Source organism: Cucumis sativus, unplaced genomic scaffold (assembly GCF_000004075.3).
Source record: "Cucumis sativus cultivar 9930 unplaced genomic scaffold, Cucumber_9930_V3 scaffold78, whole genome shotgun sequence".
Lineage (NCBI taxonomy): Eukaryota > Viridiplantae > Streptophyta > Magnoliopsida > Cucurbitales > Cucurbitaceae > Cucumis > Cucumis sativus.
The window spans coordinates 15-25,227 of record NW_022279569.1 but is presented as its reverse complement, the minus strand read 5'-3'; the positions used below and the strand labels follow the sequence as shown (position 1 = coordinate 25,227).

The 25,213-nt window shown below is 34.5% G+C and overlaps 2 protein-coding genes across 2 annotated transcripts; one reads left to right on the top strand and one right to left on the bottom strand.

Moving 5' to 3' along the window:
• Nucleotides 1–5,762: 5,762 nt before the first annotated feature.
• LOC101214511 (anthocyanidin 3-O-glucosyltransferase 5) lies at nt 5,763–8,206 on the top strand. The gene is made up of 2 exons (XM_004149117.3): nt 5,763–6,749; nt 7,512–8,206. Exons 1-2 carry the CDS (start codon nt 5,838–5,840, stop codon nt 8,013–8,015), a joined length of 1,416 nt encoding a protein of 471 aa, XP_004149165.1. The 5' UTR covers nt 5,763–5,837; the 3' UTR covers nt 8,016–8,206.
• Nucleotides 8,207–11,330: 3,124 nt separating this feature from the next.
• Nucleotides 11,331–24,747, bottom strand: LOC116406240 (vacuolar sorting protein 39-like; the record flags this gene model as incomplete). Its single annotated transcript, XM_031889952.1, has 10 exons — nt 11,331–11,919; nt 12,505–12,603; nt 13,009–13,461; nt 13,623–13,865; nt 14,086–14,307; nt 14,562–14,888; nt 22,643–23,042; nt 23,997–24,109; nt 24,395–24,538; nt 24,616–24,747. Coding segments are annotated over 10 exons (2,337 nt in total), but the record flags the coding sequence as incomplete, so codon positions are not given.
• Between the last annotated feature and the right edge of the window lie 466 nt (nt 24,748–25,213).

The following is a 25,213-nucleotide window of genomic DNA, read 5'->3' as shown; positions in this document are numbered from 1 at the left end:
GAAAAAATAAAATTACCATTTTTTTTTAAATCATGGAATTAGCTATAAATTTTGGTGTGTTTGGTGAGCAAGAAATTTTAGCCAATTAAATTTTATCACGTCATCACAACAAAACGTGATGACTATAATTTGATTGGATTGTGGGTAATCAATTTTCTCATAGCCAACCCAATGCAAGCCCCTGATGAAAAATCGGGTCAAACAATGGAGACCGAGCCTGCTAAGAAAATGAGCTTAAGTCCAAGCCCAACAAGCAAATGGGCCCAAGTCCAAGCCCACTAAGAAAATGAGTCAAAGTCCACCTAAAGGCCATAAAATTTATCTATTAATAGAGAACTTTGAGGGGTTTTTGGTTGAAATAATAATTGAAACTCTGAAGTACTGAAGCTCTGAAAATTTGAATATTCAAACTTCTACAAGCTCTCAAAACGTGCAAATTTGTATCAATCTCAAGATCAACGGCTTCTGAAAGATTGAAGAGTTTGAAGATTAAACTTTTCTTAAATTCTTAAATTCTAGAAGATTGAAGTTCAAATCGACTTGCAACTAAAACATTTTGAATACCGAAAACCAAGAAGTTTTAAGTTTTTAATTTGTATTCAAGGGAAAACATCAAATAAGTAAATACTAGAGATTGTATTCACAATATTCAATATTCATCAATATATCAAAGTTCAATTCCACGAAATACATTCCTTTCAAAATCTCGTGTGAACAGTGATTTTTTAAATAAAAACTTTCAACTCGTGTGAACAGGGATCTTTTAAATGAAAACTTTCAAAAGTAAAAAAAAAATTGACAAACTATTTATCGTAATCTATAAAATAAAATCACAAGATTTTTCTATAAATATAAATATTTTGCATTCTATTTTTGAAAATTTATCTATTTTAACATGGTCCTTGAAAATTAGATAACAAAACGTTAGAAAAATTATAATAAATATATTTAAATGTTATTTTAAAAAACTCAAGACAATTAATATGGGACTAAAGTTTATGTATGAGTTATTTGATTTATTGAATCTAAGATAAGTACATAAGCCAAGTGTAAAACCATGCTTCAACCTGTCTATGTTAATATATCAAAGCCAAGTGACCAACATTACCAACCTCTGCAATCTCTCGACTCAAGATCAAAGTATTATTAAATTCTAACCATACAATTTAATTAATTTAATATTATTGTGGTGACAAACATCTACAATTCCTAAATTCAATTCAAAAATCAAAGTATTGTTGAAGTCTAATCATGCCTCGACCATAGAAATGTGAACCTTCAATACTTCAAAGGAATGAAAAATTGACCATAGATACAAAATTGAATATCATATATTGACAAAATAAAATTAATAATGACGTGACAAATCTTTCTTAAATAAAAAAATAATGACCGAAAAAATCAATCAATTATTGGATTCAAATAAATAATCTTTTATTATATTCATTCCATAACTCGAAATTATTATAAACTTCAATATATATATATTATTTTTAGACTAATAAGTTTTCTGTTTTCACAGGTGATTTTCATTTTTTTTTTTTACAATAGTAATTAATGATTCTAGAAATTCTTTTGCTATTTTTCTAATTCAAAAATATTTTTTTATTATCAAAATAAATCTTTAAATTTCACCGTTCATGTGGTCACCTAAAAATATTTCAATCCAAGCACAAGCACCTCAATAACTATAAATATCTAATGAAACCATTCTATCAAATAGAAAAGTATCAAACTTTTAAATCGAAAATGATTGATAACGCTTGATACACTCTATTAAATTGAAAAATATTAAAGTTTTAAATCGAAAATGATGGATAACGCTTGATATTAAGTTCCGGATTAAAATGGATTTTGATAAGATAATACGTGAGTAAAAGAATCTCTTTACTACGGGTGTCTCTGTAATTGAGCATAAAATCAAGTGAATGCACTAAAATATTAAAATAAGATTAACAAAAATAAATACTTTAATCTAAAATGTAATATTTAATGAGAGGATACGGTGGAGTGGTGCAAATTTCTCTTCAAATATAATATAATCGGGCAGCTTTTATTCTAAACATTATAATTGCCCAGCTGTTGTCTTCCCTGCTGACCGCCTGACCGCATTTTCAAAGTGTTATATTCCCAAAATTTTAAATCTTCTTTTCTTTCACTCACAAAGTGGGGCCAATTTTCCAAAAGGGTATCCCCAATTTTAAAAACAATATCTTAATTGTCCTATTCTCATTTTTTATATATATATTAATCATCTCACCTCTTTATAAAGTCTAAAATTTTTGTAATTGAGTGGTACACATTTTAAGATGTTAATGATATAGTTAAACTTCCCATCCTATCAAAACATAGAAACTAAAACAGTTGTTTTAAAGAAAGTTGAAAAGTATGAGATCCAAATTTGATATTTAAAAAGATACAAAACTAAAATGATGTCTAATATTTAAGTCATAATTTTTTTTAATTTTAAATTATAGTGGTAACACTCTGCAAACAGTCTTTAATTACTTTAAACATTTATTGAGTTACTTTATCTTTTAATTTTTGTATGTATATTTTAACATACAATAAGTTCAATCTTAGTTTTAATATGTATTTTTTACCATTATCGAAAAACGTGATTTTATAACGCTACATTTCAAACACTAATTTACTATAATTCCAAAATACTAATTCCAAAACTTATTAACTCAACTCATTTCAATTCTCCTAGCACGTGAAAGACCCCACCAAAACCTTCTTCTAAACCAATTAAACAACCACAACCATTAACTAAAATCACAACAACTACCTCTCATTCATCATTGATTGTGTCTTTGATATAAAAAGAGATTTGTTACGTGTGAATCAAAACGTTAGGTATAATAAACCTTCATTCAATCTACTGAAGGTCTTAATGACTTTCTTACAGTCCAAAAAGCCTAATTATATCTAGCCAATGTAGATCTCTCATCACACTAGTGTGGTAATTGGATGGATATATTATACATAGAAAAATTAGTTTTAACTTGAAGTTTTTGTGTATTTTGTATTTTTTAACCTAATGTGTTTACTGCTTTTGAAAAGTTAGAGATAACTTTTGAAACAAAAAGCTAGAGATGACATTTGCGGCGTTGAATTGGTTGTTATAGTTTGTAAGTTATAATAATCTATATTTTGGATGCAAATTATGTTGGTTTAAATTATAATAGTTTGTGTTTGACTGTATACTATTTTAGTGTAGATATATAAAACAATAGAGAAACAGTAATAATTAGGAAAAGACATAATATGCATGCATAGAAAATAATTAATACTACAATAAATAGTAAACATTGTAACAAATACAAAAATTTGAAATTTGAAATATTGTAATTAATTATTAGTTAGAATAGTTAGAAACATTAACTATATATTATAATTTTAACCTTAAACACTAATGTGAAGTTGATGCATGTCGTAAATACTTATTAATTGTTTCTATTTAAAACTAACTGTGTAGTAGTATTTTTAAACATGTAACAACATTTTTTACCCTTTAAAAAATTCAATGATATTTTAAATCAAAAATACTGAAACAAAATAGGAATATATACATGTGTCTATGTACCTACATCTACGTGTTTATAGATATACAATTTAGTGGTTTTTTTAACACCACGAGTTGAAGATAAGTAGATTAAATCCTAACAATAGTTAAAAATAATTTACCCAATATAACAAAAATTTCAAATTCGGTAAACAATAGATCTAAATAGAATCTAAAACTTTGTTAATCTCTTAGTATTTTAGTTCATTGGACTATATTTTGATTTCGGAACGTGAATAAAAAACTTACTAAAGGTTTAAAATTCTTTTTTTATTTGTTTTTTTCTTTTTGTTAAGAGGAAATTATTATTATTATTATTATCATTATTATATATATGTGTATGTACTTTGAATAATTTAAAATAGAGAGGGAGCATATAGTAAAAAACCATTGGAATAAAAGTCAATAATAATTAGAATAAACAACAAAAATTAGGGCACATAACTTCGGCTTCTCCTACCTACCACCGGTTCACCGGTTCACCACCACAACCCCAGACCAACTCTTCTTCAACTATGTCTCTCTTTTATCACATTGTGTTCCCATTTCACTCCCAATTCAAAATTTTATAATTAAATTTTAATTATATGTACCTTCTATAATTTTATTCATCACATGCATAACTCGTTTCTTTTTCTAACTTCACATTATTATTTGTCGTTTCTCTACATCACACCTTCTCAACAAATTAATTAACTATATATGAAGGTATCAGTGCTATATATGTTCAAATGAGATAATATCCTACTAATATTGAAAATGAGATTCACGTTATTGTCTCTTGTTCAACAAACTACTCTATCTACCACACTATTTTGATTTTGTAGGTGCGATGAAACTGACTCTCTCCTTACTACACACTCCATATGACCTTAATGTGTTTTTTACCTCATGTTTTATTGAGGCTAACATATACTGACGTTTCTCTCTAGTTAAAAATCTTATTATATATTGTCATGTTATTTTACTCAATCACTAATAATATATCTACACAATCGAGTCCACTATTTGACTGACGACTACTAAATTGCCTTTTTTGCTTGTTTAACTTTATCTCCTTTCGCTTCTTTTGTAAGTAAAGATTTGTGGTTAAGATGGATGATACTTTTATGCATGTTTTTCTTTCATCTTTTCACACATTTTCTTTATTTTGTTTTTAAATACTTTATCGATTTTCTTTCAACGTAGAGGAAGTTATTCTTACGACATAAATTTGTTCCTTACTGAAATAAGTGGTAACAAAAAGTTAAATGGCAAAAACCTACCAAAAACACAAAACTCACGTGTGAACTTTGTCTTTGGTTTAAAAGAAACCAATTCCTTTCAAAAGTTTTAACATTATGGAGGCTTTCCATAAATGAATCTAAACTAATATTGGAATATATATAAAAATTAATTAGAATATTGAACTTAGAATTTAAAAAAATGGAAATGGAAATGCAAATTAAACACTCACATTATTCCACAGTTCATTCCCACACACCTTTTATATCTCAAATTGGTATAAAAAAAATGTAGATACGCTTAAAGGAATAAAAGTACTTTTTATAACAAATAATAAAGTTTAGCAATGATTTATATATTATTTATAGTTTTGCCGAGTAAAATACTTTAACTAATTTTCTTTTCAACCATTTCCTATATACGAAATCAAGGTGTAACTTATGATTAAATAATTTGATGTGATGCATAGAAGCAAATATTGAAATGCCTTTTAAATCTATATCTTGTTGCTTTTAACTTACAAAAAAAAAGATTTTGTTATACTCACACTTGTAGACATAGTTAATAATACATTGTTAATAAACTATGTAGTTTTAATTGATTTTTATTTGCTTTAAATTTTCCTTTTCATTTATTTGTTTTATTGGATTGTCTTGAATTCGTTGAGGGTGCTTTGAACACAATCCATTAGTCTAAAGAAAATTGGAGTTTAAAACTCTCTAATCTAGTGAGGTTTATACTGTATTATGAAAAAATATTCTATGTAATAATACTGTTATTATTTTGTTCGACACGTAAATTCGTGTCAATCTTTAATCACTATTAGTCTTTTTGTCATTGCTTAAGAGGCGATTTGGTAACGTGTTTAATTTCGTAACATTTTTTTTTGGAATTGCATGAAAGCAATTTTTTTATTCGATTTACCCTCAATCATCTCAACCTACCACATCCAAGGCAATATATATACCACATTCATATACAACAAAGTCACACCCATAACCTCTTGTTTCTAATTATTACTCATTTCTCAGTTCTTCCTCTGTCCATGGAATCCGCAGCTCATGTTGCTCTTATTTCCAGCCCCGGAATGGGCCATCTTTTCCCCGCACTCGAGTTCGCCACGCGCCTCTCCACGCGCCACCGTCTCACCGTCACTGTTTTCATCGTCCCCTCCCGCTCCTCCTCCGCCGAAAACAAAGTCATCGCCGCCGCCCAAGCAGCTGGTCTCTTCACCGTTGTCGAACTTCCTCCCGCCGACATGTCTGATGTCACTGAATCCTCCGTTGTCGGCCGCCTCGCCATCACCATGCGCCGCCATGTCCCGATACTCCGCTCCGCGGTCTCCGCCATGACCTCCCCTCCCTCCGTCCTCATTGCTGACATCTTCTCCATCGAATCCTTCGCCGTCGCGGACGAGTTCGACATGAAGAAATACGCGTTCGTTGCCTCCAATGCATGGTTCTTAGCCGTCATGGTTTACGCTCAGGTGTGGGACAGGGAGATCGTTGGCCAGTACGTGGACCAGAAAGAACCGCTTCAAATCCCAGGATGCGAATCGGTTCGGCCATGCGATGTTATCGACCCACTTCTGGACCGGACCGAACAGCAATATTTCGAAATCTTGAAATTGGGGATGGGGATAGCATCGAGTGACGGCGTTTTGGTTAACACGTGGGATGAGTTGCAAGATCGCACGCTCGCATCTTTAAACGACCGGAATCTGTTGGGTAAAATCTCACCGCCGGTTTACTCTATTGGACCAATCGTGAGGCAGCCCGGTTCGAAGAAAGGCGGTTCGAGTGAGTTGTTTAATTGGTTGAGTAAGCAACCCAGTGAGTCGGTGATCTACGTGTCGTTTGGGAGCGGTGGAACGCTGTCGTTTGAGCAAATGACAGAAGTGGCTCACGGCTTGGAGATGAGTCGGCAGAGATTTGTTTGGGTGGTACGCGCCCCAAAGGTAAAATGTAATTAAGAAACTAATCATGTTTTATCACGGGGTTTTATTTTTTTAAAAAAATAGTTCTTTATAAAATATCATTTTGAAAGACACATAATAATTTGTTCCATATAAATTGTATTTGGCTAAGCTTTGTTGTTTAAAACAATTTTTTTTAATTAATTATTTTTACAAATTAATTAAAGAAAAATATTTGAATAAAATATATTTTTTTACAGAGAAGAATAATGTGTAAATATTATTATTCTTAAAAAAATACTACTCTTTATAAAAGCAAAATTTATGGAATATCAATTTGTGGTTGAATATTATCTGTCAACTGCACAGATATGGACAAACTCGAAGAAAAGTACTTAGTGTTACATCTATTTTGTGCAACTTATGTAGTTGTTCAAGTAAAATTTATCACGTATCGAACCATTGTTTTGTTTCAAGAAAAGATTTAATAGTTAGTTTGAAAGAAGTGAAAAGGTTGGATCAAAATTCTCGTTTTGTTTTATCTTTCCATGCGGTAAGAAAGTAGGCATACGAATTGGTGTGTGCCTAATTCTTGTTTTGTTTTATCTTTCCATGTGGTAAAAGAGTGGGCATATGAACTGATGCCTATTTTTTATTCTCATTTCCACGTGATGGGTTTGAATTAATTACCCACATACATCATTAAAAAAAAAACTATTTTTGATCATTAGAGTTTATTTAAATAAAATTTAATCTATATACTTTCAAATTAATATATAAATTTAACATTTTGTAATCTTATAGGTAAGATCGGACGGTGCATTTTTTACGACGGGAGACGAGAGTGAGGAGCAATCGTTGGCGAAGTTTTTGCCAGAGGGATTTTTGGAACGCACGAGCGAGGTGGGGTTCGTAGTATCAATGTGGGCGGACCAGACAGCGGTGCTAGGGAGTCCAGCGGTGGGAGGTTTTTTCTCTCACAGCGGATGGAACTCGGCGTTGGAAAGCATTACAAATGGAGTACCAATGGTGGTGTGGCCATTGTATGCAGAGCAACGAATGAATGCCACAATGCTAACTGAGGAGATCGGAGTGGGTGTCCGATCAAAGGAGCTACCAACGAATGCATTGATTGAAAGAGAGGAGATCGCAGCTATGGTAAGGAAGATAATGGTGGAGGAAGATGATGAAGGGAAAGCCATTAGGGCAAAGGCTAAGGAACTTCAAAGGAGTGCTGCGAAAGCGTTGGGAGAAGGTGGTTCATCGCACCACAACTTTGCTCGTGTTGTCAAATTGTTTGGCTGTTAAGTATATATATATATATATATATATATATAATTGTCTCTCGAATTTCACTGTTTGATTGCTAGTAAAAAAGTATATGTGGTTGTCACTAGTGAGAGTAATGTTTTAGAGTGGTTTTTCTTCTAATTGACTCTTTTGGTTTAATAACGTCGGGTAAAATTTCATAATATATAGTTGCGTACTGTTTTTGTATATGTATCACTTTAGATATATTTATATAAATTAATAATTTATTTTTAATTTGATTCTCACTTTAAACAATCTTATTCACTATTTGGAGTATTAACTTCAAAATCGTTTATCACCACACTTACTTAAAAAGATGAATAATAAATTGACATTTTCCTCCCAAATTTTTCCCACTTTCCAAAATGTTAATCTCTCATATTTATATATATATGTATATGTGAAGGTATATATATTTTGTCCATCACTCTCTTTTGACTTTTCTTATAACTTTAATTTTTAATCCTCGAAATTTGAAACTCATTTAAATACAAATATTGATGTAAGTTAGTAATAAATGCAAGAATTGATTTACATGGTATTGGTTTTTTTTTTTTAAAAGGAAAAAAAAAAGTATTGGAAGACATTTCATCTACTTGTTTTCCTCTATTTTTCTCAACCTATTCAGAAACTAGAAAGAATGACATGAGACTTGTTCTTGCAACTTCCCTAATGTTTTTTTTAAAGAACAATTTTGTAATGTTTTTCTTAAAGAACAACTTCCCTAATATTTAACTTAGTTTTATATCAAACTATGTAAAAATAGGTGTAAATCATTATTAAACAATTCAAATTTATTTCCTAATTGAATAGGTTGAGAAAAATAGAGGAAAAAAAGTGAATGAAATGTCTTCCAAGTTTTTTTTTTTTCTTTTGAAATAAAAAAAAAAAACCAATCCTATGTAAATTGATTCTTGCATTTATTATTAACGCACATTAATATTTGTATTTAATGAGTTTCAAATTTCGAGATTAAAAATTAAAGTTTTGAAAAAAGTCAAAAGAGAGTGAGATACAGAAAATATGAGAGATTCAACCTTTTGGAAAATGGGAAGAATTTGGGGAGTAAAATGTCAATTTATTATTTATCTTTTTAAGTAATGCATGGTGATAAATGATTTTGAAGTTAATACTGTAAACATTAGCTATAGGTTAGGTTGACAATCAAATTAAGAAAAAATTATTAATTTATAATAATTAAACACTCCTAAAGTCAAGAAAGACATAATTAAAAAGAAAATAAAATAAAAATCAACTTTCTCCTCTCGACTTGTGCATTCAATTTATACATTAAAGTTTCAATTTCACATTTTAGGTTTGGATAATTGAAAAATACTTTGTTATAATAAAATAAACATTACAATTTTAACTTAAAATTATCATCATTTCAAAGGTTTTAATTTGCACTTGAAGATTAAAAAATAAGTATATCTCGTAAATTATAAAACACAATTAGTGCAGGGTATAGAATTGGCAAGATTTCAAAGAAAAATGACAATAAACTTTCATCTTTTTGTGTTAAAATTTGAAGATTTAGGTAAAGCTTTTGCCTGGTTAATTAAATTATTCATTATTGAAAACGATAAATTATTATGAACCTAAAAAATAAGTTTACGGTTTCATGAATACTTATTTTTATGGTAGGTATTTTTGAGCATCCATAATTACTTTAATTGAAGTGTGGAGATAGAATGTATTTTCTCACCACTCACTTTAAATTGAAAGGATCCATTTTTAATTAAGATTTAGGTGAAAATGGGGTAAAGAATTATTGGCATATTTTTCCCTATTGGAAGTAGCAGCAATTATATTCTTTTATTTGGGAAATGAAGAAAATACACCAACTTGGTGACTCTCCACCATTGTTCACTAGCAAGATGTAAAGAAATTGCAAAGGTTTCAAACTCAGTTGATGAATTTTTTTTTTGTTCTTTCGCTAAATGCATGGTTTATTTGCTACGTGTTTCATTGTCTAATTTTGCTTTTTTTAAGTTCAACAGTAAGAATGAGATAATTTAAACTTTTAACCTTTTTATTAAAGGAATATTCGTCCTTCACCTGTTGAGCTACTTTATGATGTTAATGAGACCAAAAAGAAATTCTCAATTTTCTCATTTAAAAGAATTTAAAAGAACTACATGTTAGATAAGATTGAGTTAAGTTTATTTTGACAATCATTTAGAACAAAATTTAAAGATGAATGGAGCAAATTAAATTACACTACTTTTAGTCTTTGGGGTTTGAAGATTGATATTGATTTGGTCTCATTTCAAATGTGACATTTTAGTCTTTGAGATTTGTCAAATCATTCTAAATGGTATCTGTGTTAAATTGATCGTTAAAAAGTAAGATGACAATAATCAGTTTGGTAAAATTAAATGAATTCAAAATATTTATTAACTTCTATATTGAGTAATATTTTCTTCAACTTCTCTCTACCTCCTCCTATCATTTAGAACGATTTTGCAAATCTAAAAAACTAAAGTGTCATTATCAAAACTTCAGATACCAAATAAACATCAACTTCAACATTAAACATCCTATTAACTAGCCGCGTTGATTTGGTAATAAGATAATAAGGAATAGAAAAAAATTAATGGCTTGGATCGTGTATCAACAATCAATCCCGGTCGAGGTAGAGGATAAGGTTTCATGGGAACAATTATTTATTTCTATTTCAGCTGAAAAGTAAAAGATATTATGTATTTAAATTCTTTTAGAATAATGAAATACTCTGCTTTGAAGCAGGTTACTTTCTCATCTTAATTTTTCCCATGTCTGCTTATCAACAAACTAGTATTAGCCTCTACTTAATTTTTTTCTTAAAAAAATAAAATAAAAATTAAAAATGATAAACTTTTTAAGATTTATGAAAAAAGATTAACAAAAATTGTAAAAAAGATAACACATTTGACAATAATTACCATTTTTATAAAATGGTCTCTATAGAGATTCTCAAATGATTAAATTTAGATTTTAAGTTAAACCAGTATAATTCAACTTGCATAGTACTCTAAACTTCAAATCCATAAATTCGATTTCACCACCCTACATACTGTAATAAAAATATAAAAAGAAAAAACGAAACAAAATTTAAGATTTATCAAGAAATTAAGCTCAAAGTTGATTGAAAGTATACATAAAAATTCAAAAAATGAAAAAGTACAAAACTAAAATGAAACCCAAAGCATGAAGAGCTACATAATCTTTCCTTTTGATTTTATTCAGAATTTTATAAATGCTATTCTTTTATTAATAACTTTTGTTTCCATTTTGCCTTTTCCAAAGAAGGAAAAAACAGCAAAGAAAGAATTACTTGATTTTATCACATTATCAATGAGGATCCTTTTGCTTTTTCATTCATGCTGAACTTGCAATATTTCACAAGCAAAGTAGATATACATATAAAAGGTAGTAATCATAACCCTCATATAGATACAAACCTCACATATTTCACCCAATTGCAAAACAAAAAATTATATTAAATAAATACACCCAAAAAGCCAATCCAATGAATGACAAAAAAAAAGAAAAAAAAGCAACCCCTCCAGGCCAGTTTCCATGTATTCCTCATCCTTGTCATGAAAAAGACAGACTTCCCTTGACACACCTGAGTTTGTTAGTTTTCTTTTTCCCTGTTAAAGCCTTTCATTTTTGTGTTTGAAACCTAAAAATGGAGAAACCATCACCTTGATTATTATGTACGCCTTCTTATGGGTGAATCCTTAGACACAGCCTTCATGTTCTGTGAGTCTCTAAAGCATACAAAGTGCACAAGTGTTTTCCCATTCGGATAGACCGCGAAAACGCTCGTCCCTATTTTCTTCTTACAGAGAGAGCACATGCTATCACTGGTTATTTTTATAGCAGGTTTCCTTTGGCTATAGAGTTCGTCTCTCACCTGTTCCACATCAAAATAATCTTAGTATGTGAGATGATATCGTGGTTTCACATGAGACATTGTTATAATGAAGCTCAAATAGCGTAAGGATGAAGGGAATTCAGCAGACGAGTTATGGGTTGTGAGGAAGAATCTTGATTTAGGTTGGCTGATGCTGACAATAACTTCGTGTCACTTAGTTGTGGATGTAGTGTAAATGTGCAGTCGAGACGTATGGGGATGATCATTGGGCTCATGTTTCAGGTAGTATGAAATTCGCTAGTGAAGGTGATTTTTCTTTTTTCTTTTTTCTCTCTCTAAAACGGAAGGTGTCGACCAAGTATCAAAATGGTAATAGATCACCATTTGAATGTCAATTGGAAGTTGAGGCTAATATCTTCCCAACTTCAAAATAAAAGCATATACCATGTTACAATAAGGTTGCGATCAAATCCAATGGATTACCATATGATTTGAAGGGTAGTAAGTCAATCAAATAATGCAAGGACATAAAAATGATGACATCAAGATATCCAATCTGGAAAAAAAATTTGATTTGCAATGGAATCACTCATAAACTTATTTTGATTTTTGTTCAGTGCATACCTGTAAGTTTTCACTTTGTCGCAAACTCTTTATCACTGAAGAATTCCTGTACGCCTCACTGGATTTCCTTAAAAGTGGTCCAATAAATTGTAGCAAGTTCTGCATTTTAGGATTAAAGAAGACGCTAATGATGAAACTAGAAAGAGACTTAGAAGCATAACTATCTGTAAAAGATATATATATGCATATATAAGTTTAAGGAGAGAATTTGGTCTCTTAGATCTTCTTTTAGTTTTAATCAATTACATTCTTACTATTTAATTAATTCAAATTATTCAAAATCTGTATGAAGTTTAGAAAAAAATATTAACAATCTACATCTATAGTCTATAGTCTAGATATTAAAGAAGGCTTAAATGGTTCGATTTAAATCAGAGACAGTAACATCCAGAAGTAATTTGAGACAAGATTAGATAATTTAGGAGTGCACGCATAAGCATGGGGTGAGTTCTAGTGTTTTCTATTCAATCTTTATTTTAAGATGTCTAATGAAAGAACGATTACCTGTAACTTTGTTTCCTTGGGTAAAAGTTTGAGTGCCTGTGCTCCATTAATTCTGTCCCACCTTTGGCTCAACAGGTTCAGAGCTTCATCAAGCATAATTGAAGAGCTTCCTTCTTCGCCAGGTTCATCAGTGTCGCCATCACTCCTGCTACTGTCAGTGTTACTAAGACTAACTTTCATGTCTTCTGCACCTTCTATTGCAGCAATTTTCTTAGCTGCACGACCTCCTTTAACCTTGAATGACGGACCTAACCCAAGTTTTGGAGTCCCCATATTTTGAGGAGATGTTAAGTTAGTAATTCTCTTCTCAAAATTTTTTGTTGTTCTGCGGGGATTGAGGTATATTTGTAAAAGAGTCAGGTATATATTGCCAGAAGATTTTGTTGGTTGCTGGTTAGCTAAAGATTCATAAACCCGGTCACAGTAGGATAGTGCCAACTCAGGAACATGGATCTAGAAAAAATGAAGAAAAATACTTCATTGTTTTGAATTAGTATAAAATATACTGCAAATAACAGAATTACAGGGAAAAATGGAAGCTAGTCGCAACTGTTGTTAACTGAAATGAAGAGAAGGTTGACGGTGCAAATCTAGTTCAAACAGTCAAAGGTTACCTTATGAACATAGAGAGATAAGGCAAGCTCATGCTGGTTCATCTTCCCCAATAAAATTGCTCGTTCTTCAGATAATGCATCCGAGGGCAGGCGTTTTAATAGAACTTCCGGCTGATACCCTGAGATTGACTCTAAAGCAGACAACAACTTCTTTCTCGTGGAGGAGTAAATTTTTTCATCCCATTTGTTTTGAGCATTTAAATCAGCATACCACTCAAGAACTTCCGAAAGATATATTTGAAGCTGCAAGTAGTTTTATCAATCAGTACCATTTGTAATTAATTAAAGGACACCATGATCAGTCCAAATCAACAGTAAGTACAAAAAATCAGCTAGTGTAGTTTGCACATACTATTGTGTTAATTCTTATGTCATGAAAAGAAGTAAATGTCATGTAAAAGGACATAAAATAGAGCCATATCAAACTCAGCAAAGCAGGTTCTATGCCTCTGTATGCATTTACCATTTCATTTTGGAGATTTCCAGAAATTGAACTCTCGTTCATTGCAAGCATAAGCTCCAAATATGTTGCCTGCAAGTTTGGAGCATGTTGCTTCAAATAGGAATTAACCAAGTCTGCAGGAATATTCCCCGAAAGAAAGAGATCAATAGTTTGCGTGGGGCAGCTTTCAAGAACGGTCATCGAGAATTCCAGAACCAGCATGGGATCAGTTCCACAAAGAGGCTGTATGAAAAATTGTGTCAAAACTATAGAATAGTTAAACTGTTGAGCTTCTGAGATCAAAACAAGACAGGAATATTCTCCTCTTGGCTTGTGCTTTGTTAACAAATAAAATTGATTAAATCTTATCATGCTATATCCTATCATGAAAACATTTAAAACATCTACAATCTAAATCCAGCCATTACAGTTATCATGCAGTGAACACAAAAAAAATCCATCAAAAGTATCTTCTTCAAGTGGTTGTGAAAACTTACCTTAAGATAGTCAATGATCATTTCAGGTTTAAACTTTTGGAGTTCAGTTTGAGACTCGTTGACTTTTGACTCTTCTACTAATTGATGCAAAAGTTTTAAAGCTTCACGATGCATAGAATTGCACCTATACAACTCTAACAGAGCCGAATAATGTTTATTTTTCTGAAGGATCTCTTCACATATTTTTACGTCACAATAATTCAGGCCTTTCAATAATTCCAAAGCCGCAAATGATTGTCCAGTAAAAAGCAGAGCTTGAAGTAATGCTGTATCCAGTATAGCTGCCATCTCCCTAGCACCAGAGCTGATGGGAATATTTCCTCGTCCCTGTAGACAAAAGATAATTTATGATCAATTGATAAAAAAATTAGAGAAATCAGTATGGATTTTATTAAACATGTCAATCACTACAGACAAAGATGTACTCATTCCTTCCAAGTTACCCCAACCCATCGTGAGTAATATTTGGGGGGAATTGTGCCGATGATCCCCTTTTCACATGTTCTACTGCCAAGAAAGTTGGAACCCTATCGTGGAGTTTGGGTCTTGTACAACTTGGAAACTGAATTTGAATGATTACCAGCATGGCAGAGTGCGACCCCCATCTTAAGGTCAAATTTCTATCAGAAACCTCTACCCTGAATGTTTCCTTCTCTAACTTCTCTGAGCTCTTTGATCAAACTGGATCTAAAAAAAAATTCGTGGAAAATTGTAGGTGCAGTCAACAACAGATGGAACTTAGGCTTTAGGAGGCATCTTGTCTTACGTAAGAGATTATTAATTTTTCTGGCAGTTGGTAAATGCAGGAGATTCATATTCAAAATTCGTTTTCAAGCATTTCTAACCTTCTAGGACAACCAACAAATCCATCCTACCGACATTTTCTAGCAAATTTATTTGTCCAATTTTATTTGATGTACTGAAAGGGACTCTAGTTAGGTGATTTGCAGGGTGAATGTTCTCAAAAAGGGTGAAAACTTAATTAATGGACTCTCTCTCCAAGATGGCAGCACTGCAATTTCAATGAAGAAACTGCAATATAACAAGTATTCGAGGTACTAGCACCAACCCTCATGAGATCTCTGTTAGGATACTAACAATAATTTAGACTGAAAGGACTGTATAAATGGCTTAAACAGAGGCGGTACTCTGGTTTACTTTATTTATATATAAAGCCAAATGATCCAGATTCACAAGATGAAAAGAAATAACAAGAAACAACAAGGAAAAATGCAGAAAAGATCATACCAGCCTCTTGGTTTTAAGAGACCCTGGTGGCTGCTGTAGCCCTACCTCCTAAAAGTTAAAAATACCCTAGCTACTCCAACCTAATAATCCTATTTATAGACTCACATATTCCTCAGCCCAGTGGGCCCTACCACTCAGAACGTCCTTCCAATCATTTCTCCATAATAATTCCCTGTGCAGTTACTTTTCTACCCTTCCTCCTATAAGTATGGATAATTGGGGGTCTTACAATACCCCTCGGTTCCAAGTTCACCTTGTCCTCAAGGTGGAAGGTGGGAAACTGTTGATTCATTTGGTACACTGCTTCCCAGGTAGCCTCGTTCTCCGGTAGTTCTTTCCATTTCACCAACCACTCGTTGGCCCCCAAGTCCTTATTCCATCGAATGCCCAGTACGGTTTCTGGTTGTAGCTGTAGTTCAAACTCTTCCGTTAGTACTGGTTGTTGGATTTGTACTACATGTGTTTTTCCCAATTTCAGTTTCAGTTGGGAAATATGGAAGACGTCATGAATGGAAGCTTCGGGCGGTAACTGCAGCCTATACGCCACTTCTCCAATTTCTTCAATTATGCGGTAAGGTCCATAGAATTTAGGGGCCAACTTCTCCGACCTCTTTCGTGCTAGAGAATGTTGCCTATAGGGTCGAAGCTTGAGATATACCTCATCTCCCACCTTGAACTTAAGTTCCCTCCTCTTAGAGTCTGCCATTTTCTTCATTCGGTTCTGCGCCACGTTCAGGTTCTCCTTTAGAGCAATCAGTGCTAAATCCCTCTCTTTCAGCATTAGTTCCACCTCATTGTGAGGAGTCTTGTGATTGCCGTATGATAGCAGCGGAGGAGGTGATCGTCCATATACAATCTGGAAGGGATTTGATCTTGAGGAGGCATGGAAAGTTGTATTATACCATAGTTCTGCCCAGGGAATGAACTTATTCCACTTTGTCGGCTGCTCATTACAAAAACACCTCAGATAAGTTTCTACACAACGGTTTACTCTTTCAGTTTGTCCGTCCGTTTGAGGGTGGAATGCCGTACTTCTTTTTAGAAGGGTTCCCATGCTAGCAAATATTTCTTTCCAAAAGTTGCTTATGAAAATTTTATCCCTATCGGAAATGATTGACTTAGGTATTCCATGTCTACTCACTACCCGGTCAATAAACACTTCAGCCACTTGCCTTGCATTGAAAGGATGCCTCATGGTGATAAAATAGGAGTATTTGCTCAGCCTGTCCACAATTACCATTATTACATTCATACCTCCTGCTTTAGGTAGCCCTTCAATGAAGTCCATGGACCAGTCTTCCAAGATTCTTTCTGGAATTGGAATTGGCTGCAGAACTCCAGCTGGTTTAGTTGCTTCCAACTTATTTCTCTGGCAAACCTCGCATTCTTGCACATATTTTTTTACATCCGCCTTCATACCCTTCCAATACAATTCCCCACACATCCTTTTATACGTCCTTAAGAACCCGGAATGGCCTCCCAAAATGGAGTCATGAAATGTATGTAGTAAGGTGGGGATCAGAGTGGATTCTTTTGACAACACAATCCGCTTCTTATACCATAGGTTTCCATTCACCCATTGGAATTTACTAGGCTCATCAGGATTCTGTTTTAATTCTTCAATGATTGCCTTAAGCTCTTCATCTAACTCAACCTCTTTCTCTACCACCTCCATGTTGACAATACCCGTGGTGGACATATTCTTCATTTCCACTGGTTGTTCTATTCGGAGAGGGCATCGGCTGCTTTGTTTTGTAGTCCGGGTTGGTAAAGTATTTCGAAGTCATACCCGAGGAGTTTAGTCAGCCACTTCTGGAATTGGGGTTGCACTTCCCTTTGCTCTAAAAGGAACTTGAGGGCCCTCTGATCTGAGATGATTGTAAACTTCCTTCCCAAGAGGTAATGTCTCCACTTCTGTACTGACAGAACCACAGCCATCAATTCCCTCTCATATATGGACTTGGTTTTTGCTCGGTTTGATAGTTTTTGACTGAAAAAAGCTATGGGATGGCCATTTTGAGATAGAACTGCCCCTAAAGCAATCCCCGACGCATCTGTTTCAATGATGAAAGGCAGGTTCCAATCCGGTAGAGCTAGTACGGGTAGGGTTGTCATGGCTAATTTCAGCTTATCAAACGCCTCTGTTGCTTCTTCCCCCCATAGGAATGAGTTCTTTTGTAATAATTTGGTCAGCGGTTCTGCCATCTCCCCATACCCTTTGACGAATCTTCTGTAGTAACCTGTCAACCCTAAGAACCCCCTCAATCCGGTTACATCTTTGGGTTGGGCCAATTTACCATGTCCTTGATCTTGTCTCCATCAGCTTCAACCCCTCTACTGGATATTAAATGCCCCAAATACTGAATCTGTGAATGGGCTATTACGCATTTTTTTTTGTTAGCAACTAACTGGTTATCCCGCATTACTGCAAAAACCATGGCCAAATGCTTTTCGTGTTCTGTGAGATTCGTGCTGTATATCAATATATCATCAAAAAATACCAGTACACATCTCCTGAGGAAGGGTTTAAAGACCAGATTCATTAAAGATTGGAAAGTAGCTGGTGCGTTAGTGAGGCCGAACGGCATGACCAGAAACTCGTAGTGTCCTTCATGGGTTCTGAATGCTGTCTTTTCCACATCCTCCTCCTTCATCCGTATCTGATGATATCCAGATTTGAGATCCAGTTTTGAAAAAACAGTGGCCCCATGCAGTTCGTCTAGCAATTCCTCTATCACGGGTATTGGAAATTTATCCGATATGGTTACTTGATTTAATTTTCTGTAATCAACACAGAATCTCCACCCTCCGTCTTTCTTTCTTACCAGCAACACAGGACTCGAGTAAGGGCTGTGACTGGGTCGTATTATCCCAACTTGGAGCATTTCAGATATTAACTTCTCGATTTCTTCTTTTTGTGTGTGGCCATATTTGTAAGGTCTCACATTGATAGGTTTCTGGCCGGTTACCAGCAAAATACGATGGTCACACTCCCTTTTTGGTGGTAATCCCTTCGGTTCTTCGAATAAATCCGTGTACTGCTGGAGTAAGACTTGAATCATTGGAGATTCTTCCTCATCCCCCTTTACTCTCTGTACTTCATCCAATTCCCCATCTTCCTCTGCCTCATAGTTCTGCATTTCGAGTAAGAAGCCTTGGTCGTCCTCTTCCCATGTTTTTTCAATAGTTTTCAGAGAGCACTCTGCCCTAATAAGTGAAGGATCTCCTTTTAAGATAAACTGTTTTTTTCCCATCCGAAATGTCATGGTCAAGGATGGCCAGTGTATCTTCATGGTTCCCGTTGTGTTTAACCATTGCATCCCTAGAATCACATCTACACTCCCCAGTTCAATTGCTAAAAAATCAGCCACGATTGTGATCTCTTTAAGTTTTAGTTCTAACCTGTTACACACGCCTCTTCCTTGGCATCTTGTACCATCTCCGATAGTGACTCCAAACGGAGTATGATTCTCTAACTCCAGTCCCACTTCCTCCACAATTTTGTTGTGTATGAAATTGTGGGTGGCCCCACTGTCAATCAGTATCAATACTTCTTTCCCTTTAATTTCGCCTTTGATCTTCATCGTTCCTTTACTTGTTAGGCCATGTATTGCCTTTAACTCAATTTCGGTTCCCTCCTCCAGTGTAAGCTGATTCAACTCTAATACTTCTTCATTAGTTTCCTCTGTTCTGTCTTCGTCTTCCAGACTTTCTTCTTCATTCATGATAAACAGCATCAGCTCTCTTTTGTCCTTCATTTTGCATCGATGTCCAGGGGAGTACCTTTCATTGCATTTAAAACACAGACCCTTGTCAAGTCGTGCTCTGAATTCCGCATCCGATAAGCGTTTCACTGGTGGTTCACTCTTCTGGTAGTTGCCTTTAATGGGAATTGTCACCTGTTTCAAAGGAAACTCTGTTTTCCTGGTGATTCCCTTCTCCCCACCTTCTGGACCCTTGTTCGTGCTTCCTTCGCCTTTTTTGTAATTCCGTCCTCCCCCTTCTGCCTTGGACCATTGCAGGGCTAAATTTCTGTCGTTGACCAGCTGTGCCTCTCTCATACACTCCTCCAATGTTAGTGGATTGCGGCTCACGACTTCAGCTTGCAGGTTCGGCTCTAGCCCAGTCAGGAATGCATCCCTTAACACACTCTCTGTCATGTGGGGCAGGGGTGCTGAATAATTAACAAATTTCTTTACATAATCATTGTAGGAACCGTCTTGTTCAATCCTGATCAGTCTCGCCACTAAACTCTTCTGCCCTGTGTCTTTAAAAAAATCAAACATCCTTTCTTTTAGATCCTCCCACGACTCCACCTTCCTCCGATTGTGTGACCATCTGTACCAGTCTACCTCATCTTGTCCAAAGCTGACTACTGCTACCTTGACCTTTTCGGTCTCGGTAGATTATTGATCTCAAAAAAATGCTCTGCCCTGTAAACCCAAGATTCCGGGTTTTCTCCCAAGAACATTGGCATCTCTAATTTCTTATATTTACTACGGTCACCCATGGTCAAGTTCCCTTCGTTATGAACATCGGTTTCCTCAGCTTTTCCCTTCAGTTTCATTACTGAACCGTCGGAGGTCCCAGATTCCTCCCTTCTTTTGTAGCTATGGTTCTCTCTTAGATCCTCAGCCATTCGTTCCATTGCTTTTTTCATTTCTAACAGCATCTCTTTCAGACCCATTATTTCCTTCTCAGTTCCATCCACTCTGTCTTCTATTTGTCTCTGCGCCATTAGTCTAGTAACCACCCCCAGTTTTTTCGGGCTCTGATACCAATTGTTAGGATACTAACAATAATTTAGACTGAAAGGACTGTATAAATGGCTTAAACAGAGGCGGTACTCTGGTTTACTTTATTTATATATAAAGCCAAATGATCCAGATTCACAAGATGAAAAGAAATAACAAGAAACAACAAGGAAAAATGCAGAAAAGATCATACCAGCCTCTTGTTTTAAGAGACCCTGGTGGCTGCTGTAGCCCTACCTCCTAAAAGTTAAAAATACCCTAGCTACTCCAACCTAATAATCCTATTTATAGACTCACATATTCCTCAGCCCAGTGGGCCCTACCACTCAGAACGTCCTTCCAATCATTTCTCCATAATAATTCCCTGTGCAGTTACTTTTCTACCCTTCCTCCTATAAGTATGGATAATTGGGGGTCTTACAATCTCACCCAATCCTATTTCACTCACCAGATCCCCAAGTTCATCCCTACCCAGTCTTTCAATTTATAGCCACTCCTACTAATTACTTCCCAAACTAATTACTAATATACCTATATAATATCCCTAATTTCATTCCTAACATTATCGACCCCTGACAAACATATATCGTCCTCAAGGTGTGGGTTGTCTAGAAACCATTGAATTGCAAGCACTAAACAAAATACTCACTCCCAAATCCAATTTGAACATTAAAATACCAGCAAACCCGCTACTAAAAAATATCCAGCCCTTGTTCTTTTCCACTGGCCAAGCCCACATTCTTGCAATCCCAGCTTAAGTGATGGCACACCCATTTGCCCTAAATGTTTTCCCCTTTTCGACTACATCTTCCTCGTTTGATTTCCTCTTCCACCACCAAGATTCCTTTGGCCTTTGACATCAACAATCTTGTAACAACCATTGACCTCAACCTCAGTCACTAACTCAATATTCTCCGCACAATTTTGTCTTCCTTTCAGTGTTTGATTTAAATCCTTGATCTCCCTCTATACCTCCAACAAATTCTTAACCACATGATTGAGCATATCTCGATCCAAATCCATAGCCAGAATGGATGCTCTCAAGATAAACATGCTCCAATGCCAATTTGTTAGGTATCCAAATACAGAAAATACACAATAACATTAAGAAACTACAATAAAGTAATTTGAGTTACTTGAACCCTCCCTCTTGAGATCTCCCCCAAGCTCTAATTCAATCATCAAATACCTAAGTTTATCCCCACCCACTCTCTCTACTGATAACCAACTCTCTCTAATCATAACCGATCTCCTTGACAACTTTCCTAACTAATTACTAATCCTTAATTGCATTCCTAACACCTAGGGATGAGGTCCACCCCCGGGATTGGGATACTCTCCTATAATCTAGTCTAACATTGCGAAAACTACTTTATGGAATTATTTCCTCAATGAGTCTTGCGAATCCAAGCATCTTTTCATAATTTCCTAAGCCCACGATTCCTCCCTCAAGGGAAAATGGTGTTCTCTACCAAAAAATTCGAATTTATTTTGTAAATACGTATGCTCTACAAAAGCTAACATAGTAATTTCAAGGAATCTCTTTCCCATTCATACTTGTGCAGTTAACACAAAATAACTGTAGTTTAACTCAAGCTTGGGAGCAGCCACCCTGGTATACTCTTACTCCCTTCAATGGAGTCAAATACATGATAATTCTGTAGGTGTATAAAGGTTCCTTAAAATAAACAGAGTAATCTTACAATGAAGTAAAAAACTTAACTAAGCTATAAATAACAACACACACTAATATACATGCAATATCGATATTATATTCATACAAGTTTTACTCATGATGATTTTATCTAAATCACCAGTTTATAGGGCCAACATACTTTGTTTCTCTCAACATCCATCATAGTCAAAGATAATGACATAAATATAAAATCCAAACATTTGAAATTATCTAATATTCAAAAGAACGTCGACCACTTTCCAGGAGTAAGAAAATGGAATCCTTCACGATCAAAACTCATACAAGAACATGGTGTCACTGTCCGAAAAATAGATAAATAAAGAGACTACAATACTACATGAGAGAGGCAAAGAAGCAAAGAAACAAAAATTTCGGGACTTTACCTTGTAAGATTTCTTAAACCGGTCTCCAACAGCATCTAAAACTACCTCTTCTGTCCCTTCAGCAGTGGCCTTTTCAATAATGTTGTGCCTTTTCTTCTGCAAAAACTTGATTAGAGCCATGAGAGTATTATGGTTCATTTTTTTTGACTCCAGTGATGTGTTCTCATCAGATTCCAGCTGGTGTAGAGGCGACTCCATGTCATCTGAAAAACCTGAAGAAGCTCTTGAAAGATGAGGATCATCCAAATCCACCAATTTCTCTGTTTCAGTAACCAAAGTTGTCTTTGGAAGGACAATTGAAGGATAAATGGGAAGCACGTAGGTTATATCCACTTGAGATGCCAAAAAATGTTCCATTGCCTCCTCATAGCTCCCATTATCAAAAAGATAATGAGCATATCTGAAATATAAGACAAAACATATTTTGAAATAGTTTCTAACAGAAGTTGTTGAAAAGAACATAAAGGTCTTGCAAAATTCTCCTAGAAGTACTTAAATATTAACTGTGATCAGCCAGTGCAATATGTTCCAAAGATCTTCACTGTGAGCAAATGCAGGAGGAGGATGGCTGCAGGCTGCTGCAGGTTTGAATGACAAAGGAAGATGATTTATGATCTTCACCCTAACCACAAAAGAAGAATTGGAAGATGGAGTTCACAAGGGGTCCAGCATCTTCTTCTACCAATAGTAAGGTATCCACACCTAACTGCCACAACAATGTCTCTTGAAGTTGAAGGTAATTGACTGAGGCTAGTTGGAAAGTTGGAAACAAGAAAACCCTAAACAGACTAAATTCTCTTGAAGTTGAAGCTACTTGCCCAGGAAACTTGTGAGATATTTAATCCTATATAAACGGCACCATGGCTTGAAGCCTTGAATGTACTCTCTAAACCCTATTTTTATTTATATTGATCCTTGATGACCGTTAGGTCAATCCGTGACAATTCAAAATTCCCCTGAACTATAGCAGTAATGGGTGTACTTCGAGAAATTTGGTTAGGTCGAAATCAGAGAAGTTTTAATGTTAAATATAGAGAATTCAGAATTGCGATTGAGAGAACATTGCAGAAACTTGCATACTCTGTCTATAAGTGGTGACTGTGATTCTTTGTTGATTTCGGTTTGTATCAATTTGAGCTCCTATAAGCTCGTGGAAAAAAAAAGTGGACTTTTTGGGGAGATAAAACTAGGCTGTTTCTACTTTTCATACCTGGACTAAATTATATGACTTCCTATTTCTTTTTAATAATTAAATGGATACTAAGTAATGATTAACAAACAATGCTTTCACTGCAAAATTGGAAAGAAGAAAAACCACAGCCACATGAGTAGGTTTCATGGTATGAAAACCCACCTGATATGGATTGAACTCTCCTTTGCAGATCGAAGGCTTGAATCTTCAGGTGGAAGCAACTTGCACAGAGCCAACGCTTCCTCAAAGTTACCAGATGCTGTTAATTGAACTATCTGCAACCCGAAAAAGGTTTCTTACATGTATGTGACATTGTAGTATGTTTGTGCTGTTTCAAGATTTTGGACCATATAACCAAAGAATCCTTCAAATTTATTTAATAACACATGATAGATGGAATTGGAAGTACCAAAAATACTGAAACTACTACATTCGTACTCAAATCATAAAACAATCTAATTTTGTAAATATTTCCCTTTTGACAATCAACAATGTGAACTAAGACAACCCAAACTACAACCACCCACAATTAACACTCTTGTAAATGGGCTGAAAATCACCTGTGCACCAAGAGGAACAGGAAAGAGGCCATAAGCAGAATTGTCTAATCCAACAACCAGAGCATGCTTACTGTCAATAAGATGCCGGCCATTTCGAAGGACAATGGTTTGTATCAATGCATATGGAGACCGGAGAGACCGAATCTGCAAATTTAAATGATGGAAGTATGTGTATTTCAACGATGAATTGTTTTAAATTGCTTACAATGGATCGAGAATACCTCAACATATCTTGGCAACAAAGCAACTGCATAAGGATTTTGTATGACAACGACAGAAGGAGCCTCCGACCAACAAATCCGGCCTTCTTGAAGCAGTTTCCCATTTTGGTCCACGAAAACACCAATGTTATCCTAAAAGTGAGACATAAGGTGTCCATTACTGATACATCAAAGAGAATGAGTACTACTGGTATTCAATATTGTTTTGTCGTTGGAAAGAAAGAAATAGTAGGGTGTTTGAATACAAGTGCTCCTTTTTCAATCCTGTTTTTGGTGCAACACCTCTTGGTGATGAGAAAATTACACAGTAGTTTTTTGTCATTATAAAATTTTGATGATTATTAACCATTGGAAGGCTCTCCTTGTCTAACTCTTTGGAAGGGGTAATCTCAACCCCTTGCCCCTAGGTTTTTCGTTGTTGGTGCTTTTGATGAATGTAAACACCATTGTTTCTTATCCCAAAAACATTAATGATAATAAAGCAAAAATTTGTCATACTATGTTGCCTGTTGTTTTTGTTTCCAAAATGTAGCATAAACAAATTTTGGAAAATGAGCCAACTGCCAGTCTAGAATTAAGATACCAGCAAACAAGTCCA

Coding starts and splice junctions, on each gene's coding strand:
- LOC101214511 (XM_004149117.3), top strand. CDS start 5,838: ATGGAATCCGCAGCTCATGTTGCTCTTATTTCCAGCCCCGGAATGGGC. Junction 6,750..7,511: donor GGGTGGTACGCGCCCCAAAG/GTAAAATGTAAT, acceptor GTAATCTTATAG/GTAAGATCGGACGGTGCATT.